This window comes from Phyllostomus hastatus, unplaced genomic scaffold (assembly GCF_019186645.2).
Source record: "Phyllostomus hastatus isolate PE091 unplaced genomic scaffold, TTU_PhHast_1.1 phas_scaffold_1066, whole genome shotgun sequence".
In the NCBI taxonomy this organism is placed as follows: domain Eukaryota; kingdom Metazoa; phylum Chordata; class Mammalia; order Chiroptera; family Phyllostomidae; genus Phyllostomus; species Phyllostomus hastatus.
The window spans coordinates 16,812,524-16,839,811 of record NW_025334004.1 but is presented as its reverse complement, the minus strand read 5'-3'; the positions used below and the strand labels follow the sequence as shown (position 1 = coordinate 16,839,811).

At 40.4% G+C, this 27,288-nt stretch overlaps 1 protein-coding gene across 1 annotated transcript in view; it reads right to left on the bottom strand.

Moving 5' to 3' along the window:
• Positions 1-27,288, bottom strand: part of SORCS3 (sortilin related VPS10 domain containing receptor 3) — a 558,638-nt gene that overhangs the window by 136,544 nt on the left and 394,806 nt on the right. The window contains exons 6-7 of the mRNA XM_045854121.1: positions 18,565-18,629; positions 7,782-7,900 (exon numbers count right to left, since the gene is read on the bottom strand). Coding sequence (XP_045710077.1) covers positions 7,782-7,900; positions 18,565-18,629 — 184 coding nt within the window. The remainder of the gene's footprint in view (positions 1-7,781; positions 7,901-18,564; positions 18,630-27,288) is intronic.

Here is a 27,288-nt window from a genome sequence, read left to right as displayed (position 1 = left end):
ACACAACGCAATGTACCGATGGTATATCATAGACTTGTACGCTTAAAAACCATATAATTTTATTAACCAATGTGACCCCAATAAATTCAGTGTAAAAAAATAAAAAAAGGCTAAGACATGTTTGGCACATGTGGTGGGAAAGAAGGAGAGGATAAACCGAATGGTCTCATTTTCTGTGAGTTGTTCTCCCTCAAAGTTGTGTCTCTGGTGGCACTAAAACAAAATGTATCAATACTTTAAAAAACTGGAAAGTTTAAGGGACTAAGTCCCTTAACATGATGAAAAGCCAACCCACCAAAGCCCCTTATGCCCATCACATTGTTATCTAGCCACTCAAAATGCAGGCATAGACGAAAATGATGAGCCTCTCCACAGCTCCCCTGCAAAAGCCAACCCATGGAGGGTGAGTGAGCGTCTTTGAGTAGAAAGCATAATCCTCAGTGTCAGCTCTGCTTCAGGGTACTTTCTGGAGACTTCGCCCAGGAAGGCTGGGCTAGATGGACCCAAGCCTTCAGCACTACAACTTCTTTTCCCAAGATCATTCTTCAGTACATTTGTTGCATGGTCATAGAATATGACCTAACCTGATTCCCTGATACCGTGTTCAGATACAAATCTGTGGTTTAAACCCTGGAGGAGGAAGGACTGTAGGTCTGTGGGTTTTCTGCTCTGACTAAAACCTAAGGAGACAGCGTTATTTCAATGAACAGCATGAGGAGTTCTAGTCCTTCCCCTGCTTCAAAGGTAGACAGGAATCAGGGCACTGCAAATCTTACCTTCTCCCAAAGCCTTTCCTGAGCGCCCAAATCAACTTTCAAAACTCACACATATCCAAAAAGATGAAACACCCACACTGATTATAAAATTTATTTGAGATGGCTCCAATAATTTTTAAAAAGCAAAAAACAAAAAAAATATATGAAAAGAAAGCAGTCAAATAAAAAAAACAGCCAATGGTAAAGGAGAAAGGAAACATAATCCCCTAAAGGTTAACACAGGAAAACTGCTAAAATTGACACAAAAACTAGTTCTGAGCTTTCTAGCAACTATAGAAAGGGAATCACAATGTTACCTAGATCTAATTATAGGAAATAGAAAAGGTTCACCTCTCCAGGACAATTTTCTAATTTATTTTCCTGCCACTTCACTCCCTCCCACAGCTACAATTGTCCTTGGACAGAGAGGTCCCAGTGGTACATCACGTTTCCTTGCTTCCCTAACATTACCCAGGCCTTTCCCACCACTGAAAATGCCCTTTTTCCTTTACCCATCAAACTGCTACTCACAGTCTCCATTCCAGGAAGCTTGCATTGACCCTCCTGCCAGGGCAGGGGGAAGGGCTCTTCCTTCTGGCTCCAAGAGCAACATGTGCTTCCCAGTAACACAGTTCTTATCACTCTGCGTTATAATTGTTTAGTTGTCTGTATTCTCCACTGGGCTGAATGCATATTAATATATTTCAGTGACTAAATATAAAAAAGACACTAAATAGCATACTGGATAATTCCTGGATGGCAGTTTTATAAAAATGCAGAGACATCCTACATATGGCCATTACTTATGCAGTGAGCAATTGTCAATTACCCTAAGCCATCTTACACTGTTATTTGGAGAAACAAGATTCCCTTACTTTAAAAAGATAACTAACTACACTCCCTGAGAATAAAGACAGTATCTTATCTTCCCAGTACAGTTCAGCGCAACACTCATTTATTGAGTATTAGTCATTATGCTTAGTGCAGAAGAAACAGCAAAGAATAAGACCTAGTCCTGTTCCTCTTAACATTTCCAGACCTGGCTGGGAAGACACAGTGCTCATGGATAAGTAGCACAGGAGCTTGGTCCAATCCCAGCTAAGATTTCCTAGAGGAGGCAGTGCCCAAACTAAATCTTAAAGAATGAGTTTGTCTAGTAAAGGGACATTCCAAATAGGGAAAAAAGAAAAAAAAAGAGAAAGATTCACTAGGCAAAAAAGGACATAGTGTGTACACAGAAATTTTTAGAATTTATTTTTATTGAAGGGTAAACTATAACAAGGAAGGTACATGGGGAAGAGTGGTGGGTAGGGAATCACAGGAGGCTGATGGAGTGGGTAGGATCCAGATCACAGAGGAGCTTGTAGGCAATGTTAAGGAAATTGGATTTTACCCTATAGGTGATGAGCAGCCACTGAAGTCAGGAACATTGATTTTCACTTTAAATAAATTACTTTGGAAGTAGTGTTGTTCAGATGGATTGGGGTTGGGGAGTGCTATCTGGGAGCAAGGAAGTCAGTTAGCAGCACTTCAGAAAATGCATGATAAGGGTTTATAAATGGTTTTAAATAGCCAAGTAATAATGGTGCTTTCCCCTTGTTTTATAATAAATCACCCTGAAGCAACTAGAAAAACAAGAAAGAAAAATGCAAACTCTCTACTTCATGGAAATATAACCCCGAAACACAATATATGTGGAAAGGAAGCCAAACGCAGTGAAGGACAAACAGAGTGTAAACAGGCACCAGGGCAAAAATGCCTCCAGCTACAAATCTTAGATAAAGACAGGAAAATAGAGTCCTCCAAAGATGACATTTCCCAAGGAGCAAAACTAATCATCGAGCACCTATTTGGAACCAAGGGAATGTGGCCTAGGAATCAACTGCCGGAGCATCCTTGGGACTGATTGGTGACGAGAAGGAGCTGGACAGGTGTGGCTAAGTAAAGAACCACTCAGAAGCTTCCACCTTATGAGAAGCACCTACTCACAGACAAACAATCTTGAGTGACATGGAACCTCACTGGGAACCAAGGAGGAATCCTGTGAAGCTGAAACAGAGCTCTGATCTATCACTAAGAATCTCTTCAACTAGTTAATCCAAGGGAAGCCCATGACATTAAGAAATAAAGTGGCTATTACATCATAGAAATAAAAGAAAACAGCAAGAATTACAAAATAATACAGCAAAATAATGGGAGAAAATGGACAGGAAAAACGAATAGCAGACACAGGACAAAAACAATGCTTCCATGGAGCAACTGAAAATTGTGAACACACAGCTATGACTGAAACTAATCTGTATAATGAGATCATCTCTACAAGAGAAGAGTTCAAAGCAGAAACACGAGAGCTTGGGAGAGATATGTTGAGACAACAAAACACGATGATGAACTCTAAACTGGCAAAAATCAGGAAAGATGTCAAACAATAGCAGCAAAAAGGGCAGCGAGGAGCCTGAACACTGCCACCCATTCAGGTATAATGTGGGTAAGACTGGTTTTTTTTTTCAATCTCATTTTGCTCAGAGAATTAAAACAGATGAGAAGGGGAAAAAATGATGGCTCTCCTTTGTCTGTCCTGTCTTTTGTACATATCTTCCTAAGTGTCCAGAAGGGAGAGAATCAAAACAGTGAAACTGAAATAAAGTACATATTTCAAAATATAAATCACTGAAATTTGGGGGAAATTAAAAAGTAAGGGAGATATGGAAGCAACTCAAGCACCCATCAATAGACAAGTGAATAAAAAAGCTGTGGTACATAAATGCAATGGAATATCACTTGGTGATAAAAAAAGAATGAAATCTTACCATTTGCAACAGCAATGATGGACCTAGAGGGTATTACACTAAGTGAAATAAGTCAGCCATAGAAAGGCAAATGCCATATGACTTCACTTATATGTAGAATCTAAAGAGCAAAATAAATGAGAAAACAAAATAGAAGCAGACTCACAGTTGTAGAGAACAGTATGATGGTTGCCAGAGGGGAAGGGGGTTGTGGGCTGAGTGCAAAAGGTGAAGGGATTAAGTACTGGTTGGTAGTTACAAATAGAGAATACAGTGAATAATATTGTAATAACTATGCATGGTACCAGGTGGGTACTGGAAATATGAGAGGAGGATCATTTTATAAAGAATATGTTTGTCTAACCCCTGTGCTATACCCCTGAAACTAATACAAAATAGTATTGAATGTAAACTGTAATTGAAAAATAAAATGAAAAGAAAGTGAAGAGTAATTGAACCAATTGAATGAGACATATTCCAGGGGGAAGAATCGATGTAGTACAACCAATAAAAAACATGTACTGATAAAGTATATAAAATAACTGATGGTCACCATTGAATGCACTTACCTATAAAACCAAAATAAAATTAATACAGGAAGGATGATTCAGAGCAAAATGTAAATTCTCTAAGTAATTTAATTAAAACGCTGGTGTTGGATAGAAGGGAGAGAGTGGGAAGTCATAAACATATGCTATTTTTCCCTACCTTTGTTCAGAGCCTCATAAAATATTTAAATCTAACAGAATTATATTTTAAGGTATAAAAAAGAATACTAGAAGATAATAATCCAGCAAAATTTAGTAGTGGAAGAACTACAGCTAGAAGGGAAGAAATAGAAATTCATGGAAATACACTAACTTTATAATTGCTCACAAGGGGAAATCAATAGATATTACCCAAAAGAGGATTTACCATGTTATATAAAGTTATATTCATAAAGCTAAGTAGATAGAACAAATATTCAGATTATCAAAGAATCCTATTTGAGGGAAAGAAGGAAAAGAGTCCACATGATGAGTTTTTTAAGGAATTATAACTAACAACTAAGCATACACAGTCAAAATTCAAACATATCTCTCATATCAATCAATGCAAATGGTTAGACTCACCTAAGAGAAGGAAAGGACTCTTTAATCAAATTCTGATGATCAATCAACTTACATTTATATTGGCAGTTTGTGTAGTTGTTTATCTGCCACCTACCGACATGATTTGCTTCAATCTTATCCAATTGATAGTTTCAAATAATAGCATTCAATCGGTATTTATTTAATGGTTAATAAAATTCAATGTTTTCTCAGAAGTATTGGCCCTTTGCATTACTTGGTGACGCATTGCTATTTCATTGTTTCTCATCTCTTTCATAATTAAATAGCAAATTCCTTAAAACAGATTTCGAGGCCTGTGGGATCTACCACTCTATGACTTCCTGTTGTTATCTCTAACGCTCCTTCTAGACCCCACTTCCTACTTCCTTCTCCGCTCCCTGATCTCCAAATAGAAGAGCGTCCTGCGGTCCAGTCTTTGCATTGTCTCTGTTCTCCTTACTTGCTCCCTTGGTGACTTCAATTTTGTGGTTCAAAATGTCAGCAATACACTGCCACCCTTCTAATTTTAATCCATAGCCCTGACTTCCCACCACTCCTGCTTCTAAATGCAGTCCCAAAATTCTACCTACTTACCCCATATCTCCATGAGGGGCTCAGAGGAGCTCAGGGCCCAACACACCCTCTGAGTGCTGACTGCTACCACCCTATCCTGGGTGTATCACGTAATGGGACCTTCCCAGATCATCCCAAATAAAACAGCAATACCAAAAGACACCCAACATTCAGTCCCTCATTTATTTTTACCCATATCATTGTCACTGCCTGATATATTTTATAGTTAGATATATAGATGACCATACAGGATAGACAGACAGACAGAGAGCACACATATCACATTGCTTTGGTGCTTTACAGTTGTAATTAGCAATTGCAATCCTCCCAGTGATCCATGAAGTGGAAACTGCAATTATCCCCTTTTTATAGAGCAGTCAGATGAGGCACGGCTCAAGGTCATGCAGCTAAGTGTGGAAGCCAAGTTCAGAATAAATGCTGGTCATCAGTCTCCAAACTACCCTATACCTCACAGCCTTTCAGAGAGAAAGACAGACAGACAGACAGACAGAGAATCATATACATATTTTTCCTCTCTTCCACTAGAATCTAAATGCCACTAAAGCAAGATCTTTATTGTGTTTATTATTTTAACCCCAGCACCTAGAACAAGGGGTCTGGAACATAGTAGGCAAACAATAAGACTATATCGAATAATAAGAATTTATATCTTTTTCAAAGAAAATAAAGTATGTTGCTGATTAAAGAAAAATCTTCTATTGGTTTCCAGTATAATGAAAAACGATGTTTCAAAATAGAAAAAAAAATCTGGATATCTGCCCGCACAGTTATAGAAAACTTTATGCAATACATGGAAAAATGAAACTGAAAAATCTGAACATTTTAAATGCTAAGTAATGTTTCCCAGAAATAATTCTACCATGTTCATCACTATACACAGTATCGGCATTAAGAAAAGTACAATCGGGTTAGTAAATTTATAAATCATCCCAGTATTTCTAACTTAAAAAAATAGACAGAAAGCAATAATAAAGCCTTACACCAGAGCCACAGTAATGGGACTGGAACAAAAGGAAGCACTTAAGAAGTAACTAATGGTGATACTAGCAGAGGCTGTGGACTCATTTAATTGGGTGACATACAGTGATTTTCAGGCTTCTACTGTAAGTAACCTGGTCAAATGTAGTGCCACCAATGTGTCAGGTTCAAGGGGGTCATGTTGGACTTATTTTACCTGTGGTTGAGGTGACTATTAGATAAACAGACCTGCAGTACCCGGTAGAGGTCGCAGCCCATTGACTTCAGAGCCATAAGAACATGGAGATGGTACGCAAAACCATGAGAACTCCCGGACCATGAGTACTGGGTGCAGAGACAAACTGACCAAGAGAAGAAAGCTTGGGAACACCAAGAGTAGTGCCTCATACTGTCTACCTTGCATTGTATGCAATCTATGTGTTCAAAAAAACACTTTTGAATAAAGGAATGATAGTGCCAATGACCTACCAATATTTAGGAAAAATTGCCCAAGATTCTGCCTTTTAATCAAGCTAAGAAACAGTGACATGTAAGTCACAAAGACCTCTCTTTTCCTACCTCTTTCAAATTGGTTTTTGAGTGGCTGACTACTTTTTCTGTGTTTTACTAGGACCTGAAAAATCCATGCAACTAATTTGCAAAAGGAAGTAACTGCTACATCCATAATCCATCAATCCAACAGGTAGTCACTGAGCACCCTTGATTTGCAAAGATATCTTGTTAGGATAGGGACAGGGATGAGAAGTAAATTGTGTGTATAAAATATGGTCCCTGTCCTCAGAGAGTATAAAATACAATTTGGAAAGAAGGAGACAAATAAATCTATTAAGATCTAAGTAACAACACCTAATTCAGGGAGATTCCAAAATTTGCGTTTCCTAAAGGAAACAGTTTGTGCCAAGTATTGGCTGCACACACACTCACAACACATAGTCCCTTACTCAGTAGACCATCATCTTTTGTTTTTTCTCATTTTTTATGTATTTTGCATCTCCTTCCGGTAAAACTCCAAACCTAAAACAAGGCTCCCTTTGCCCATCTGAAAATGTGAGTTCCATTTTCAGGTAAGCTCTCTGAGAGTCAGAGTTCTCGGAGTGACGGACTTTGGACTTGGGCATTTGAAGGGGTAGTCAGCACTGAAAAGGGGAGGAAAGATTTAGTGTGCTCTGGATCTTTCCAGAATAAAAATACTAGCGATGCTTAATTTCTGGGAGGTTCTCATTAGCAAGTTTAGACAAGACACTTGGATAAATTAAAGTTCACTCTCATTAGAGACTCGACTGTAAGTAACCTCAATCCCCAGCTCAAGTCCCAGTCATTTAAAGACCCCTCAGTATAATCAAAAAAACGACTCAAGTAAGGGATTCAATGGGGCACTAAGGTCCCCTATAAACGATACTGAACCACAGTGCCTTCATCTTTCACCAGAAGGCTGAGATCTCCCCAAGGGGCCAGGTTACCAAAGTCAAAAGAGGGACAGTGGGCCTCAGGAAGGCCATCCTCATGTTCCTAGTAAGCAGCTGACTTCACCTACATTTCCTTCCTCTACCAGTGACAGCACATTCCGTACTCACCTGAATGAAGATGTATTCGTCCTGGACAACCAAGGAACTGATGTCAATGGAGCGAGCAAAAGGCCCACTCCGAGTGGTCTCGGCGCACTCCTGGATCCTGCAGGTGAGGTAGTGAGCATCTGCAATGAGAGGGCGGAGCGACACTTAGGCACAAGGGAAAATGGCGAGCAAAGCTCTCATCAGCCCGAGAAGCGCTATCTCATGGGAAATCAGCGATGGCATTGAAAGTAACAGTGAGATTTCATTTTCTTGTCCACAAAATGTGTAATAATATTTTTTTAAATGTCAAAATCTAGTTAAGGCAAGGGTGGAGGGAAAGAGTTAATCCTACATTCTTCTGGCAAAACAGTAAACTGGTATAGCTTTTCTTGAAAACCAATGTGAAATATGAATCTATCAGAATTTTAAATGCATTTATCTTACAACAGCAATTCTAATTCAAGGGATATTTTCTAGAGAAATGCTCATATATCTTTACAAAGAGGCAAGGGTGGTTGTTCATCGTGGCATTGTTCATAGCACTCAAAGGCTGGAAACAGGAAAAATGGCTAGGGCTTAGGGAACCTTTAAATAAACCAAAGTCCACATGTAACAGAGTATGCTGGTGCATTGCCATGTTGATTTCTCCAAGATGTACTACTGTTCTGCGACCTTTTACAAAATTATTTAATACTATGTATTGTATGAACTGATTTATGTCAAAAAAACCCTTATCTTTTTTAATATATTGCTTTGTGCCATAACTGCCTAGAAAGAAGAATATGTATAAAAATGAGCTATGGTCACTTTTAGGGAAAGAAATGAACTAAAGAAGAGAGAGTTCCAGTGGGGTCTTTGCTTTATTATTTTTATTATTTTTACAAAGAACATATATTTACTTATTACTTATGTAAAATTCATAAAACTCATATAATAACTTATGAAATCTCAGCCCCTGAACTTGTCTCGGCCACCACAAACAATCATGGCAGCAGCTGTGGCTGAACAGGAAACCCCTGGCTCTCAGTGCACCCTGCTCACGACTGCAGGGCCGTCCCTGCATTCAGGAAGACAATCCATTTGGCAATTTTTTCCTTAATGAAAAACTACAGGTGAGTCTCTTTGAAGAAACTAGTGTATTCATTTGCTTTAAAATAGTTATTATTCATTTCATGGTGTTGAAAAATAATAAATGGTCAAAATGAAAAGCAGGAATTGTTTTAGGATCCAACGCAGGGTGTCTTTGTTTATTATCTAAAACCAGCTGCATTATCACAGTTATCTAATGCGATTGTCCCCTTGGATAATGTGCATAGGTGTGCATAGGTAATGCACGTAGATTTCAGAGTCTACAATGAAAGGGGTAGTAGGTAGCAGAAATGAAGGAAAAATGTTAAAAAAATAAAATTCATAAAAATTAATTTTTTTAAAAAGCAGACTTTCAATTATCCCTAATTTGATCTGTAATTAATTACTTTACCGTTTAATTCACCAAGTATTTTTTGTGTGCATGCAATGTATTGGATATTGTTTAGGTACTAGGAATATAACAGTGAACCAGACAAAAATTTTCTCATCTAAAAGAGCTTGCTGTCTAGGAAGGGGCTTACTCACACTATTTGTAGCTACCTACTATACACATTTATTTACAAATGATACTAATTTAACAGTAAAACATATTTTGGTAGAAAATGAATTCATCCCATGCTCTATCTCTGCTTTTCAAATGTCCAAATTTGGACAAAGCCTATTTGCTTTGGTGTCCATAATCCAAACACAGCAAGTGTTGATTTCATTCTCTCCATCAGCAGTTTTATCATCTGCCCAATAGCTCAAGCCTCTGAACTCTTTTTTCTCTCCCATGTCACACAATCCAGCTGGTTCCTAGCCTTGACGATTCTGGACTGGAAGTGCTTCTGGAGTCTCTCATTTCTGTACAATCCCTGCCACTTGCCTGGCAGAGCCCTCCTCATCTGTGTTACCTGTAGCACCCACTTCATAGCTAGTGTTCAAGTGCATGATGGACTAGCACCCAGACTGACCTGAGGCAAAGAGCCCGAGTCATCTCTGAAACCTAAACCTGAGCTACACCCTGCCGACTTCAATCTACCAGCAGTTCCGAGTGCCCAGGGACAAAGCCCAAGCATATTTCGGTGCCTTCAATAGAAGGCCTTTTACAACTGGTCTAATACAATCAAGTGCTGAAGGAGCCTGGTAAATAATGTATAAGAGTAAAATAAGCTGGGGTCAGACAGTAAAGGGCAGTGGCATGTGACCTTGGTGTCAGGGACACTGAGGAGCAGTGGGGACTGCAGTACAATGCCCAGTACTTGCCTCTTGAAGGCGGAGCTGCTTCTCAGCATCAGTTTATCATTGACATGCAGAAATAAGAAGTTCTGAGTTTCTGAATAAAGCTAACACTCCCTATTATTTTAATGTAAAATTTCCTGATTTAAAAAAAAGACAGTGAATTTAAAGCTAAGATAGGGCACAGGCCAAACAAAACAAGCGTATAGTCCAAACAAGCTCACTCTGTAAGCCGCTCACACCCATCTCCATTCTGCAATTTGATTCCCTACTTACCTCTCCAGGGAGGAGACACCCTCCTCCCCCATTCCCTGGCCCCTTAGCAAGACCAGCCTGTTGACCATTGTGTAAGTACAGCCTGCAAGTCTTTTCCTCTTTGTCTCTGTTCACCAAGGAAACCAAGTGGCCTTGCTTACCACTTCTGGCTGAGCGGACAGGGGAAGAAGGCAAGCAGCCCAGTTGTGCCTCGGAGCACATGACCTGCCTGCTCACGAGGCATTTTCCTGGACCCGCACAGCTTTAGTAATTTGCTCTTAGAATAAAGTACGAAAACCCCAGCGAAAAGCTGCAGTAAACACATGTAAAGAAACCACAAGTGTTGACATGACAATCTGCTTCTTTCTCACCAGCCAGTACCTCAGAAAGCTCCTCACACTGGTCTAGTCAAAGGTGCATTCAGGTGGCCATCTGCTCACCCCCGCCACAGGCTCACTTTCCCCTATTTATGATTCACTCTGCCATTTGGACACTATGCAAAAAGAATCAAGTGTATCTAAAGCCAAGCCCAAACAAAATCAACACCTAACTAAACCTTGGCCCATGGCAGGTGGGCTATTGTGCTGAACTCATCCCTCTTCTTAGCCATCCTCCTGCTTGCCACCTCCCAGCGTGCAACAAAAAGTCCTGCTTAACAGGAAAGCAGCCCTAAAATGAGTCCTTGAAATCCACGTCAAGTTCAGGGGCCTCGCAGTCTTTAGCTGGACTCACGTACTAGAAGTCACAATGCTTTTATTTTTCAAAACACAGATATGATAACAAGTGCTACAATGCCCACGCCTGGTGAGAACCCAAGTGGCAGCTTGGGGAGAGCAAGTTATCTGGCAGCTGGGGCCACCAGGTAAATGTGACTGAGGGTTGCAGGGAAATTGGGGTGTCAAAGGTGAGCAGAGAACACCATTTGCTCAAGCCTTAAATCTGCAAAACGTCTCAAATTTGGATGTTAGACATTACCTCCAAATGAGCCTGGATATAGTCATAAATGACTCCATGATGGGGGTAAAAGACAGAAAACTGTACTTGAACACCAATTAAGATAAAATGTAAAAAAAAATGACTCCATGATGAAATGGAAAGAAGATATATTTACTGTATATCTTGAAATCTTAAAATAAGCTTCTAACAATGGTTGCTTTTTTTTTTTAATATCAACAGATGCCTGATAAAATGGAAGAGGTCCAGATCTCTTGAGGATATCACGGTGTTTGAGGGCAAGACCTCTGAAGCTAGACGCACCGAGTCTGAATCCTGGATTTGTTCCTCGCCGACTGCCTCGGCCAAGTAGCAGCATTGCGCTTCATCTGTGAGGTGTAGACAAATCCGTATTTGCCTCTGAGGATTGTCGTCAGGATTATGTAAGATTATGTATGAAAAATGCTCAGCACATTGTTGCATAAATTTTAAAAGATCAATAAATGTTAGCTCTTTTTTATTATTAAGAAAGAAGGGAAAGGGATTTGAGACTCAGCATCTCTCATACATTCAATTAATAAGAAGTGATGTCTTATTTTGTTGTGGAAAATCAAAAGATCATGATTCTACTAGCATAGATTCTCCTAGCAAAATCATACTTTCAATGTATGTCACTGTTTAATTGCTTTAAGTGTGATGGCTGATCAGACAAAGAAAAAAATTAGGGAGTCTGAGCTGGAATAATCAGGGGAGACGTTAAGGAGAAGGCAGCCCGTGTCTTTAGCCTGGACAGAGAAGTGTGCAATGTGAGAAGGAAATTGCTGGAAAAGGAGGTGGAAACTGCACGTGGAGGGGCAAGTAGGCAAAGCTCCTTGGGTCCAGATGTGTATAATTACATGTGGACTTTGATTAGTGCTCATTCTTGAACTTCCATTTTCTCTCCTCTCCTTTAAAACATCCTCAAATGAAAAACTAGAAAGAACAGATTGGGTGAAGATCTCATTTGCATATCCCTGTGGGAGAACCAAGGAGTGACTTCCCAAATGTCTGAAAGTCACATCACCCTCATGATTAATGTATTTCTAAATATCAAATGTCTTTCTAATGTATTTCTAAGATCTGGTGCCGGCACTACTGAAAGCCAAAGGCTTTGTTCCCCGCACTGTGAATAGAGAGATCCGTCTGATAACTTTAGCAATATTGGGCCCTGTTTCAGCTAGCTCCACTGTTCCCAGGAGCTTTAGGGAAGACGGTACCATCTCCCTAGTGTGTTAAGCCTCTACTTTCTCACCTTGCAGGTGGACCAATGGTCACATTATGGAAAAAAGGGGTGGCCTCAGACTGAGAGATTCATTTCTTTTGTATCGGCTCAAGGTGTATATATAGAAAAGCTGCAGGTGTCAGACACTCCCCGAGGTTCCAGAAAGAAGAGAGAATAAGACAGGTTCCTGCCCTCAGAAGAATCCCAGGCCAGTAATGGAAATGGGATATTCACAGGTAGACATGTTTTGGGTTCTGTGCTGAATAGAGGATGAACAGAGGACTGGGGAATGTGGAGAGAAGGAGCGAAGGAGATAAAGTGGCATCCTTAAGCTTCTTTCTGCCCTAAGGGGTTACGTTTCTGCTAGTTTTGTAGAGCTTAGGGTGGCAGCTTCTGTCTCTCCCCATTCAGCAGGGCAAGCTTCTCATCCATCTACATCAACAAGTTTAACCTTGAAGTAGAGCATTTCTCACAGTGCCAAATCTTCCCCAAAGGATCATCTCCTTAGAAACAGGAATCAAGTCTTAGAAATCTGTTTCTATCCTCAGGCTGACTTCACAACTACTGGTTGAATAGCATTGAATTGCATTAAAAACCTCGGCATTTTAATGTTGAATTGTATTGTGACTAGTGATTATGTTTTGCCTTTGAGATTATTAAATATTCTAACTATCCTACATGTCTTGTCTCTCATCACTTAAGAAAAAAATTTCCCATGACTCCTTCAAATATCATCTTTGTGGGAAACATACATAAGGTCAAAAATTGAAAAAGAGAATTAAAATTGTGAACTAAAGTTCTTCAGGTCTTCTCTTAGAGAAATACCCAGGAGCTATTTATTTTAAATAAGAACATAAGCTCTTAAATGCAAACAAGTAAAAAACAGATTCCAGGGAACTATGAAAAGTTATTCAGCTTCCAAAAGCCTCTTTCTCATTGACCAGGGGGCGAGGCTAACCTGCTTGCAGGCACAGTGTGAAAAATGGCATTGACATTGCCATAGATGCCTACTACAGCACTTGAGACTTGGGAGAATCTAAAAACAAACAAAACCAACAAACCAAAAAAGAAAGTAACTTCTATTCCTTCCTATTATGTTTATGGATTTAAAGCCTTTGTAAAACTTCTAATCGCCCATAGGAGAATTCTAGTGTCTGTGCCTTCTCATGGTTCAGGGTGAGTAGTGGCTGACAGTGATAAAATGTAGAAATCACAGTAACCCTGACAATCTTAGGACTCCTGATACTCTATAGAAGGTTCCTTCCACTCTACTTGTCAAATAAACTGATGTTAACTATGATGACCAGGTGATGATGATGATGGTGATGATGATGACAACAATAACATTTTTATAATGCTCACTCTGTGTTCTCTGGTGTTGCAGGAAATACATGCACTAACTGATTATTGTAAGAATGTAAAAATCGTTGCAACGTCCCAATAGGGAGTTAGAGTTCTCATCCCCATTTCATAGATGAGGAAACTGAAGCCAGAACAATGAAGTAATTTGCCTGAACCCCACCATTCTAGGAAGTGACAGAGTTGGGCTCTGTGCTAGAATCATCTGAATAACTGTCTCCCCAATAAGCCAGAAGCTCATTGAGGGTAGACATGATAGTGCATTCACCTGCATGTTCCCTCAGTACCAGCATATGTAGACTTTAAATAAATATTGGTTGGATAAAAAAAGAACTAAATTGATTAATTAATTAATAATGAAGAAAGGTAGGAAGTTCTATAAAACTAGAAGCCAAGAACTGCACATTAGAGTTTTTCTTACCATATATTTTATTTTTGTAGTAGTTTAAAAGTTTATTTTCAATTTATATATAGCACATTTTTTTTTGCAAACAGCTCTAAAGTTTTAGCAGATGGATAGATTAATGTAACAACCACCATGATCAGGTTACAGAAAAGTTACATTACACTCAGAAATTTCCTAATTCTGATCTTTCTTGTCAACTACTTCCCCTGCTCTGACAAGTACTGATGTGTTCTGCGTCTCTATAGTTTTCCTTTTCCCATAATATCATGTAAATGGAATCATATAACATGTAACCTTTTGAGACTAGCTAATGTCACTCAGCATAATGCCTTCGAAATTCATCCATGTTGTTGCATGTATTGAAAGGTGCTAAATAGTATTCTATTTCATAAAATATACCCCAGCTTGTTTATCATTCATTCATTCATTCAATTTTCAGGTTGTTTCCAGTTTGGGGCTATTATTAATAAATCTGCTACAGACATTTGTGTATAGGTTTTTGTATGAATATAACTTTTATTTCTTTAGGGTAAATATGCTGAATCCTAAGGTGAATTTATAAGACTGTCAAATATTTTTCTACAGCAACTGTACCATCTTGCATTCCCACCAGCAATGTATGACAGTTTCACTTGCTTCACATCCTTGGTAGCACTTAGTATTGTCAGCTTTGTTTATTTTAGCAAAGCTAATAGGTATGTAATGATCTGGCATTATGGCTTTAATTAGCATTTCCCTAATGTCTAATACTGTGGAGCATCATTTCATGTAATTGTAATCATCATATCTTCTTTGGTATAAATAGCCTTTTAAAATTTTTCCCATTTTTTTAAAAATTGGGTTGTTACTTACTGCTATGTTTTGAAATTCTTTATATGTTCTAGCTATGAGTGCTTTGCTGCATAGATCATTTGCAAATATTTTTTTCCTACTGTCTTTACTATGTCTTCTGAATAGCAAAAGTTTTTAATTCTGATGCAGTCCAATTTACTAATTCTTTATTTTGTCAATTTTGTTCTTGATGTCAATCCAGGGTCATAAAGATTTTTTCTTATACTTTCTTCTAAAAGTTTTGCAATTTTATATTTTATATTTAGAATGTGATCCATTTTAAATTAAATTTTGTATAAATTGTGAATCATAGGTTGATGTTCACTTTCCCCTGTATGATTGTCCATTTTTTATGAGACCATTTGTTATAAAATATATTCTTTCTCCTTTAAATATGTTGTGTCCTGCAACCTTGCTCAATCAACTTATTTGTTCTAGGTGCTGCTCTGGTAGATTCCTTGTTATATTCTACATAGAAAATCATGTCAGTGAGAATAGCAACAGTTTTATTTTATTTGTGATCTGTATCAAGTACACTTCATTTTTCTACCTCTATTGCGCTGGCTCAGACTTTCAGCATGATGTTGAAGAGGTGCAGTAAGGTAGGAGTAATTACCCCTGCTTTTTCCCTGCCCTGAGGGGTTAGCACCGAGTTTCCCATCATTAAATAGGATGCTAGCTGTAAGTCCTCAGAAACTTCCTTCTTTCTGTAGCATATTGAGAGTTCTATGTTCTAGTTCTTACTCTGTAACTAGGGTGGCTGTGTGAATCTGGGGAAATTTGAGGCTATGCTATCACATCAGAAAAAGAAAACAAAAGATATACACTTTGTGCTTTTTTGTGATGATCATTTAGATAAAAATGTGTGGGTGTGAGTGAGTGTAAGAAAGCAAACAAGAAGGGCCACGCCTTTCGTTGGGTCATACAAAATACAACACCAGGCCAATGCAGGGATGACACGTGCACTTTCCAAGTAAAGGTGGGTTAGAGCCGACTGACTAGGTTGGAGAGGATTCTTTTAACTATTGAAAAACTGTTTTTAAAAACCTAGAACATGGGACAGAATGAATATGTGCTATAGCTTAACCTCAGTGTGGCTCATGACATTTATCTCTGTGATATTTCTGTCTACTTTTTTCAATTCTTGATAACAAGCCAGAAAGTCTTCTATGTGCTTTGCATTTTTAATCTCATAAAATTTCACAGCCCTTCTGCACCATAGGTCTTATCCAAATTTGGACTGGTATTCTTAAACTTTCAAAAAATAAGTTTAAGCTTAACGTAAGAAATTACCTAAAAAAGAAGCAAAACAAACAAACAAACAACAGCAAATAGAAGCTGTCTGTCAATAGCCAAGGGTATGTCTTAAGCTTGACCTCATGGGATCTGAGAACACACAGTGGGGACTTTGGGGGAAGGTATTACTATACTAAGTAGGAGATCAGACAGTCCTATCAAGTGTCCTCCGATCTGAACTGTGACAACTACCAGAGGTCACATATATGTTTCTAAGAGGTTGATGTGGGAAGCAAAGCCAAGGCAGGGGTGGCCTGAAAAACTGGCCTGTGGGTCACCTTCTGAGAGTCATTGCCTGCATGCCTCTGGCTGCCCTGCTATGTTTCTTCAAACCCCTATACCTAACGCTCTCCCTCCCCAGTTTTTTTCAGCAGTAACAGTCAGATAACACAATTTTGAATCCAGATTCTGTCACCCTTATGATCGATGAATTTGAGTATGTGGCATTATCCATTACATTTCTAAATCTTAAATAATCCTTTTATTTAAAAATGCGAGAGAGAGAGAGAGACAGACAGACAGACAGACAGACAGACTCAGGCTGACCGCTGCTGGGTAGAGGGGAAGTACCTGGGGGGTTTGGAGGGAGAGAGCAAAGAAGAAAAAAAAGAAAGGACTCATGAACAGGAACAATGGTGGTAACTGCAGGGGGGAATAGGGAGGAGATGAAAAAGGGCATGGGGGTACAAATGGTGATGGAAGGAGATTTACTTGGGGTGGTGAACACACAATACAGTGTACAGATGATGTGTTTTAGAATTACACACCTGAAACCTGTATAATTTTGCTAACCAGTGTCACCCCAATAAATTAAATAAAAAGGAAAAATAAGAAAGAAACAAAAATTATTAAAGAGTGTGGGTCATTCCTCATTCTTGCCTGCTTCAGGGAAAGAAAGAAAAAAAAAATAAAGTACTTGGCAGAATGCCAGACATATACTAATGCTGATTGCTTTCTAACTCTTTAAAAATAAAAACAAAGCCAATAAAATATATTACCCCAAATGCATGTTTCTGGCATGCATCTGTGTTTGGCCTCAAAAAACACATGTCTGGACAAAACACCTGCAGTTTTTACTTTATGTATTCTGAATGATATCGCAGCACCACAGCTTGATCAAAACAGACTCTCCTCACATTTGTATAGCATTTTATGATTTCTATAACATTCCGCTCCATTTGGCCAACCCACAGCCCTGCCCTGGGGCAGGGCAAGGATGCGTAACCTCAGATAACAGGGAGCCAGAGCACAGAGAGTTGAGAGGAGAGAGGGGATTCCCCTGGCGCCAACGGCGGCAGAACCCAGGACCCCAGCTCACCAGCAGGTGCCTGTTCAGCTCCACTCTTAGGTCAGCGCTATTTCCATACATGAGTTGGCTCTATTTTTGACCTAACATATGCTGATTCTATTTCATGTATTTAATATATAAAATATATTTTCACATATTTTACATATTTTTGTTGAAGCTGGTTTTATTTCTCTTGTATAGGAAGGGGCCCTATGATATGATCAGCTCTGGGAAGAATAAAATGCTTCAAGTGGTGCAAAATGATACTTTATCAGTCCAATCCGGGTAAGATGGACACAGATGCACAATGTACCAAGGGGTCACGTGTTTGAAACCTTGGCATTTCACTGCTTATTTGCAGGGACAATATAGGTCTTACGTTCCACTGTATCTCTAGGTCTGGACCAAAGCCTGGTACATAGTAGGCCATGCCTCAATATTGGTGGAATGAATAAATAAAAATTTTGCTAATAGCTGATCAGTTACCTTTTTGGGTAAGCTTGACTATAGAACAAGTTTGTTTTTTTAAAGCCGGCAACTCCTGCATTTCATCCAGTGAATGCAAAATACTACCATGAACTATGGATACCCTATTCAGATTACACTGAGGATGCCAGAAAATTACTAACAGTAGCCTCAAAATTCATCACATTAACTCACAGCCTCTGAAAATTCATTCCTGAGGGTTTTATTTCAATGAAATATCTCCCTTAGGAGAGGCCTCTCCCCACCCCGGGAAATGAGGACGGATCTGGAAGCCATGGAGCTCAGGGCTTTCCATCTTCCCAAGCCGTAAAAATGCAAACTGGGGGAGGAGAGAGGGCTGCAGGCGAGCTGCCTGCCCTCGCCTGGAGGAGGCAGCACTCACATCCATCAGTGGTCCGCACCTCCATGTGCACCAGGTCCGCCTCCTTATCCAATCCGGCCACCGACCTGGGGAAGGAAGGGAAACAGAAACTCAGTGACCACAGGATGGCAGACAACACATGGGAAGCACGCAGAGTGGTTACTGGGAAAGTCATTTTCTCGGGAGGGTCTGTCCTACACCATGGGGACCCACAGAATAAAGCCACTGGCAAGCCCAGCTGTATGGTTGTCTCTAGTAGCCAGCACCTATACTGGTCATAACACATCCTGGAGTGATGACAGAGACTCAGTGGCTCTGGAAGAAACATTAGGGTACAGAGTCTGTAGTAATGCTGGTCTAAATCTCCACTCTTGACCATTCTCTGCCATCTCGCACCTTCTAAGAGGTTGTCTCTCCCCCATGGTCTTCCAGGTTGTCTCTCCCCGATGGTCTTCCATCTCCCCCATCTTACCACACCTGATTGCTTCCACCACCCTGCTCCTCTGTCCTCCCACTGAGGAAGTGCTCTTCCTACTCCATCTGTCCCTGCAGAAGGCGGGTTAGCCTCAGTCCTGGCTGTTTGCTTCCAGGCACTCTGGCCCTCCTGAGAGATCAGATTTACACTTCCTTCTTCCTGCCTTGCAAACAATAAGTGTTTGGTGACAAACATTCAAAATCTGGCCTGACAAGAACAAACTTCTCCTGATGATCAGAGTGGGAAACCTTAAAGGTCTGTTGCCAATAGCCAGAAGAAGGAAGGCTGAGAACCCTTACAAATGAATCCTCCGGGGCCTCAGCCCGTCCACACATAAAGCCCAGTCAGCTGGCTAGCTCCTGCATGAGCTATCTCAGCCAGAGTAGAAGACCCAGAAAATCAGTTAAAAATAGGCAAACAGACATTAAAACATTTATGCAGTAAGGAAATCACATAATTCAGTCTCTCTGACAAGCTCTTACTCATAGTCTATTTACTCTTATTTTAAATATCATTCTAAGAATGGTTTTCTGGTTTCTCAGTCCTCAATAGATAAGAAGCAGCAAGTTAGAAAAAAAAAGGTAGAATTTAAAATGGTGAGAATGAACAACTGATACCTAGAGAGCATAAGAAATAGGAAACCCATGGAAAACAGACCTAGGATTTCAAAATCCAATCTTCTGCACCATAAATCTCTACACTTCTCAATGGCCCGGAGGCCATTACTGTATTATAGCATCAATATCTGACATCTGTGCTCAGGGGCCGAAGGCACAGAAAACAGGAAGTGGGGCACTAACGGTACCAGTACTTTCTGCTTAAGAGACTAGGGTTACAAATGATATATGTCACAAAAAATAAAATATTATAATTTTAAATAATCTTATCTCAATATAGTTCTCCAATTCACACACAAATACTCTCCCCCTTTATGTCTTTGCTCAGGCTGCCTCACCACCTGGAATACATCTGTGCTACTCTGCATATGCTTTGGTTATGGCTCAGCTCAACACCTACTTTCCATGAAAGCTCCTGACCCTGGCTGACAATGATAATCCCTTGGGGAACTTTATAAGGACATTGAATACCAATGCATTGGCCTTACTCACAGGGATCCTGGCTTTAGTCTCCAGGAGTAACAGTCCTCTCACATTTTAGTAGCATCCGAAGAATCTCCTTGTTTAAACATTGATGCGGAGGTCCATCCTCAGTTTCTGACTGGGGGTGTCTGGGATAGGGCCTAAGACTCTGAAATCTTAGCAAATGCACAGATGCTACGATAACAATAGTCAGGGATCACATTCTGAGAACCTCTAGCTCGGAGTGTAGTTCAGGAATCAATAGCTTTTAGATGCTCCTGGGTGATAAGAATGTGTGGTCAGAGTTTAAAGTCACTCATTACAACTCGGAACACAGCCTCTGTAAGCTCTAACTGAAATAGCCTCTCCTTTGCATGCATTTGCCAGGTAGTTAAGGGCATAAATTCTGGAATCAGACTCTCTGAAGTTAGAGTTTTGGCTACATCAGTTACTAACTGTGGGATCACAGGTGATTTACTTAACCTCTCCATGCTTCAATTTGCTCATTGGCACAACAGGGCGATAATAAAAGTACCCTTCTTATTGTTTTTATGAAAACTAAATGAACTATATAAATGCATGCAAAACATTTAGAAGACGGAGAGGCATGTATTAACACTTGACACTATATCACGCTTACTGTTCTAGGGCTCACATTATCTAGAGTGTAATTGTATTTATCGAGCACCTAATGTACCAAAATGTGTGCCACAACTTAATATGTTATATCATTTAATCCTTAAACCAACTTTTCAGATAGGCAGTATTATTTTTTTCAGATGAAGAAATGGCAATTTTGATGTGTCAAATTGCCTAAGTAGAGTAAGAAAGAGACAGAGCCTGGATTCAAATACAGTCTTACTCCACCTTCAGTTATCTGTGTACCTGAAGGGTTTCTCCTTCTTGATTGCACCATTCTTAAAGACAGTCCCTAGATCTGATTAAATTGTGTTTTGCACCAGTGCCTAGCACTGTGCCTTGCTCTGCATTTATTAAATATCTGTTGAGTAGATGAATAAATACACAAGTGAGAGCAATAATAACCCCAGCAGTATGTTTAAGATAAATGTTGAAAAAGGCACCATAATATGGTGAAACAGATTTCATTCATCTAATTAATCTCTAGGCAATTAAGTGAATAAAGTCTTCATTTTATGTTATTATGCTGCTATTTTCACCATTTATCCTCAAAGCAATATTGGTTCCGTCAAACACACAGTCAACTGTGATTTGCTTGACAAATATGATCACCGTGTGAAAATGCTAAGGTGGCAAAAACTCGGGGATCTCATTCAGTTCAAATGAACCTGGATCCTCTAGTGAGCACCTTGGGAGCTTTCTTCTCAAATTACAAACAACCCGGCCTCCATCAACTGCTGGCTCCCCTCGACCCACAGACCTCTAGGTGCAGACCCCTATGCCCACGTCAGTACTACATCGCCTTGTCCCTTGTCTATAGCTGATTAAACCAGGGCTAGAAACCCATCCTAAGCTGGGTCAAAAGTATTTGTTTCTCAGACTTTAGGATTTGGTTTAAGAAACTGTAGCACGAGACTTGGAGCAATTTGTCTTGGACACCTTTAACTGCTGTGCCAGAAAGAAGGGAGAAGCCAAGATAAGAGACAGACAGAAAATATTCTGTGAGATTATGAGGTATATGCATTTCTTCTCTTGAATCCTAATTATTCTCTCCCTTTATAATTAAGCTAGATCAAGTTATCTACTGTTCTTTGCAACTAGGGAGTGATCACCAGCACCTTCCCCCCAGAATTGCTCAGCACATGCAGGGCCTTCTCATGACTCCTGGATCAGCGTCGGTCTCTGCAGCATTCTGGTTCTCCCAGCAAATTAAAAGGGCTGTTGCCTGCTAGATCATTGTCTTTCCAACAATGGGCTGTGTAAGTCATGAAATATACTTAGCAGATCAATCACAATTTTTTAAATAAAATGGAACAAAATAGAAAACATCAGAGAACATCTCATGTGAAGGACTATTTTTATGTAACTTTGTTTAAGATCTATAAATAGACATTGGGTTATACTGAGTCATTATTTCCTGTCAGAGAAGCAGTATAAAAAAAGAAAAGAAACTTTATAATCTAATTTCATGTCATGTCTTTCTAAGATCTCAGTGGTTGGAACCATACACAGTAGTTAGCTGAAATATTTTCAGGACAAGGCATAGACGTCTCAAGAGGTCACTCCCAACAAACAAGGAGATTCATGTCAACTGAAGAATCTCTGTGAACCATAGCCAACACCATGATACATGCTGGCAGTAGCGATTTGAAGCTGGTCTTTAGAGTCTCATGGTTATGCTAGTGTAGTAACAATCCATGAAGCTTCACCCAAATCCAACTGAATAACTGTTCTACTAGGAATATGGCCAGTAATCCCCTGACAAGTATTTACTGAATATCCACTGTGTGTGAGTGCTTGGGAAGTTGCAATACAGCCTTCCACATGGCCTACTTTTGCTATGTATGTGTGGACTACAGCCTGGCATAGCTCTCATGAACAGTTACATGTTTCCAAACAAGACTCTGTTACGTGACAGAGCCTAAAAAAGACAACTGTTGCTCATAGAAGTCCTCTTGATGTCAATAAATAGAACAAGTGCATTGCAACATTGGCAGAGTGCTGCAGAGAATGGGCAGTCTTTGTTCCTAGACACTCGATTCTGGGATCGTCACTCTCAGATTCCACTATTCCTTTAATAGGTATTTATGGGATGATACCTAAAGGGCCTTGAAGAGCTTGCAGTTGTGTTGAAAAGTATAGTGGGCCAGAAAGGGTTTCATCGAGGTGGGAAGACAAAGACTAGGCTTAAAGAATGTGTGGGACTAGAAAGTCAAGGAAAAGAGAGGAGTGATATGATGCAAGGCATGTAGGTGTGAATGGGCACGCTGGAGGGGTGGACCGTTGGGCAGAAGTCACGAGAGATCACTCTAGAGACAGCATACGAAAGACTCTGAAGGCAGAGGAAGGCCAACACTCCAGGAATTATGGACTGCTTCCTGCAAACCAAAGTCTGCACTATTCCCTTCATTTTGGTTGTGCCATTGGACAACTCGTTCTGTTTCTGAAGGTGTATTCAATCTATTTCTTTAGAAATGAATTTGTGTAAATGTAACTTTTGTCAACTGGCTTATTTTTGAAAAGTCTAGGATTTTTAAAGTTTTCTTTGACTTTTTCTTAAGTTTATGGGGCATACTTAAAATATTACAACTTGGAGCAAGTGTGACCACAAATAGCAGTTTTTTGTAGAGATCTTCTGATGTCATCATTCACTGAGGCCCTCAGTCAACACCCAAGGCCACTTAGGTGGAATGTAAGCCGAAGAACAAGACATATAAACTCAGAACAAACATAGTGTCCACTGAAAATAGCCCAAACTACTCACACTCTGTGTTGTGAGAAGAGCAGAGGGAGGCATTTTGATTGGCAAGGATTTTCATGAAATCTTAGTTTTAAAAGGGGTATCTTTCTGTCATTCCCATCATCACATCACAAGGTCTCTTCTGGGCAGAGCACCACACTAACTAAATACTTCATTCCACTTGTTCGCACGCAGATACTGAGCATCTGTTGTGAATCCGATACCAAGGAGATGATAGAGGAGGGAAGATGCCAAGGTGTATAAGGTAAGATTCCAGCTCTCTAGAAGCTCATACTGATCTGGGAAACAGAATGAGGCAGACATTTGTAAGAAAGGGTGGCACAGAGTGCTGTTGGAGTTCACAAAATCCTGAACCCTTAAAAGTGAATTGAAGAGAGAGGTACCAATAGATGAGGCATAAGTCAATCCTGTTGGCCCACCAGTGTGGCCCAGTGGCCCCCAAAGCAAGTATTTTCCAAGTGTGTCCAACATGGAGACTGGCAGTACAATGAGGGTCAGGGGACCAGAGGCAGAGGAGGGGGTGGTAGTCAGGTAGGATATAATATAGGAGGGAAACAGGTTCATAAAGGTATAGTGACCTATCTCCTGAGTGTATACTATTCCAGTTAAACAGACACATATAGAAATAAAAAAAACCTTCATTGGCCCACATTTCCCAAGCTAGAGTTTGGGAAGACATTTAGTGCTTTTTGGGGATCCAGCACTGGGTACTATTTCTAACTCAGTAATACAGTAAGACAGACTGTATATAATGTGTTTTTAGAACAACAACTTGTCTCCTCTATAGTCCAGTGGTTAAGAGAGGAGCTTTGAAGTTACATGTTCTAGATCCGGGCTCTATATCTATTAGTTGTGTGGCTTTGGGCCAGTTAGTTAACCTCTTTGAATCTCCAACTCTCTGTAATAATCACAAGAGCATCATTTGGTCTTGATGAGGATGAAATGAAATGACACATGCCTGTAATTAACAAATGGGCACACAATGTCCAGGCATCCTATGGAGCAAATCCAGATGGACACTCACACAGAAATGCTCACACACAAATACACAGACACATGGAAAAACATGCATACTCGTTTTATCACCTACTGATTATATAGAAAGTGCCTAAGAAAAACTTATATTAGAATGTAGTAGAAAGAGCAGTGGGCTGAATTGAGGGCAAAGACCTCAGTTTTGGTCATAGTCTATTCACTGACCAGCACTGTGTCTTATAACACAGTACTAAACCCCTGAGGGCACAGTTTCTTCCTCTGAAAGTGGAAGGGGTTGCCAGGGCAGTGGGGTGGGGGGCTCCCAGGGATCCCCTCTGTCTCTGATCTGTGATGCTGGGAAAGTCCACAGCTGAGGATGATGGAGACAGGTGAGCTCTTCCTTTGTACTGACAGTTCGTACACCCCTGCTTGCCAGGTTCCACCTTGCTCCACGTCTCTGAACATCTCCAGCTGCCAGAACCTCTCTGCACCTGCACCTCCTTGGGGACCACAGAGCAAGCAGGGCATGGACAGATGGAGGAGCTGCCGAAGATCAAGGAACAGGTGGCCCCCACACTTGACAGTTTACAGAGTGCTTTCATATCATTGTCTAATTGTACTGTGCGGATCTTGGGAGGCAGATATCATTGTTCCCATTCTGCAGATGACTGACTCAGGAAGAGAGGTCACTTAAGATCATGGAACAGAGCTGGGGCTCCCGCCAGACCCCGCTGATTCTGAGGCAAGATTATGTGGTGCCCCAGCTGGAAGTGCCGGAGGAATTCAGAGAGTTAATTAAAAAAAGGCAAAGGGCATTAAGAAGACAGCTTGGGAGGGTGTTTTGTGGAAGTTCTAAAGAAGGAAGCGAAAGGGTCCAGGTGTATTTATAGACTAATAATGTGCAAAAGGGGGAAAATGTGCTGCCTCCGGCAATTCTCATCAAGTTAATAGATGTTGCCAATTACTGTGGTAACATTTTAATTGTATCCTAGCTCTGAAGAGAATAAAAACGAAATTTCCTAGTCTTTGCCTCAGAATGGAGAGGGACTGGCATTCTGGTATATTATGCCAGTGTGGGCATAGCTGCCCAGGGTCTATGCGGACAGCCCACACCACGGGAAAGCGTTACTCACAGCCGTTCCAGACCAATCTGGGGTTGAAAGGAGTCATTCGAGAAAGGGCATCTGCTTTGTGAGTTATGTGGAAGACAACAGGCAGGCGTGTGACGGAACAGGTGATCATCATGTGGAGACCCCATAAAGAAGACGGTCCCCAAAGATAATGCATATCTAGTATTCATGTGCCTTCTGATGGTGGGTCGGTCCCTGTGATATACAGCTCTGTGTGTGACCTTATTTAATACTCATAATAATCCATGTAATGATTAGAATAATACCTGTCTCCCCTCTAGACTGTAAGTTTCTTGAAGGGAGGGGCCCTTTCCTGCCTTGCCCACCACAGCAACTCCACTTCCTAACACTTAGCTACACTTTGAACAAAGGATCCGAACTCCTACGAGGGAGGTACAATTTTTGTCCATGTTTTACTAACAAGGAACAGTAGGCTCAGAGGAGCTACGTGGCTTGTCGAAGCCACCGCAGGTACACAAATGACAGCTTTCGGATTCAAGCCCAGGTCAGGTGGACTCAGCCCGGACCACATCCTGTTAGGCACCATGGAGGCTGCCTTTCTCAGCTGGAGAAAAAGGAAGGGAGAGGAGAAAATGGCCACCACGTGTTCATCAGCCACTGCGTGCCAGGCCCCTCATGTTGTTACACCATTTCACCGTAAGAAGAAACCTACAGTTCAAGTAGCACCCAGAAGTTGAGGATGCAGCAATGGAGGCCCTGAGAAGTTAAAGGACATGCTCAATATTCCTCAGGTACAAAGGAGAATAGGGAGAACTCAAATGATTCTGTAACCTGGACAGAGCTTCCCTATACTTCATGGTTCCCAGAGAGTGACATCACACAGATCAAATGATGTCCTGCTGATGGACACTTGGGCTGCTTCCTTATCTTGGTGATTGTAAATAATGCTGCAATGAACATAGGGGTGCTTATGTTCTTTTGAAGTCGTGTTTGGGGTTCCTTCAGGTATAATCCCAGAAGTGGGATTGCTGGGTCAAAAGGCAGATCCATTTTTCAGTGTCCAGCAGTAGATGAGTGGATAAAAAAATTATGGGACATTTACACAATAGAATACAATTCAGCCATAAAAAAGAAGAAAATTTTACCCTTTGTGACAGCATGGGTGGACCCGGAGAACATTATTATGCTATGTGAAATAAGCTAGTCAGAGAAAAACAAATACCATATGACTTCACTCTTATGTGGAATCTAATGAACAAACTGAACTAACAAGCAAAATAGAGACAGACTCATAGACAGAGAGCACCAGACATAGATGGGCTGACTCCTCTGGGCTTGGGGGTTAGGGAAGGGAGGGATTGAGCAAAAAGGTAAAAGGACTCATGGACATGGGCAACAGTGTGGTCATGGCGGGGAGGGTATAAGGGGATCAATGGCAATGGGAAAAATAAACTAAAATAATAAAAAATACTATAAAACACAGACAACCCATATTTTTAAAATGATGTCCTGAAAACACAGAGCATTGAGGAGAATAAAATAAAAGTGCATGGTTTCTTCTTCAAACAATTCCTTTAGGGACAACTTGGAGACAAATCGTGATACAGATAATTCTTCTCTGATGATCACCCCACTGTGTGCTCTTAGAGCCACCACCCCTTTTAATGTTTTCTCTCTGATTTCTACATCCCGTGGCCTCATGCTTCTCACTCTCTGGCTCAAGGA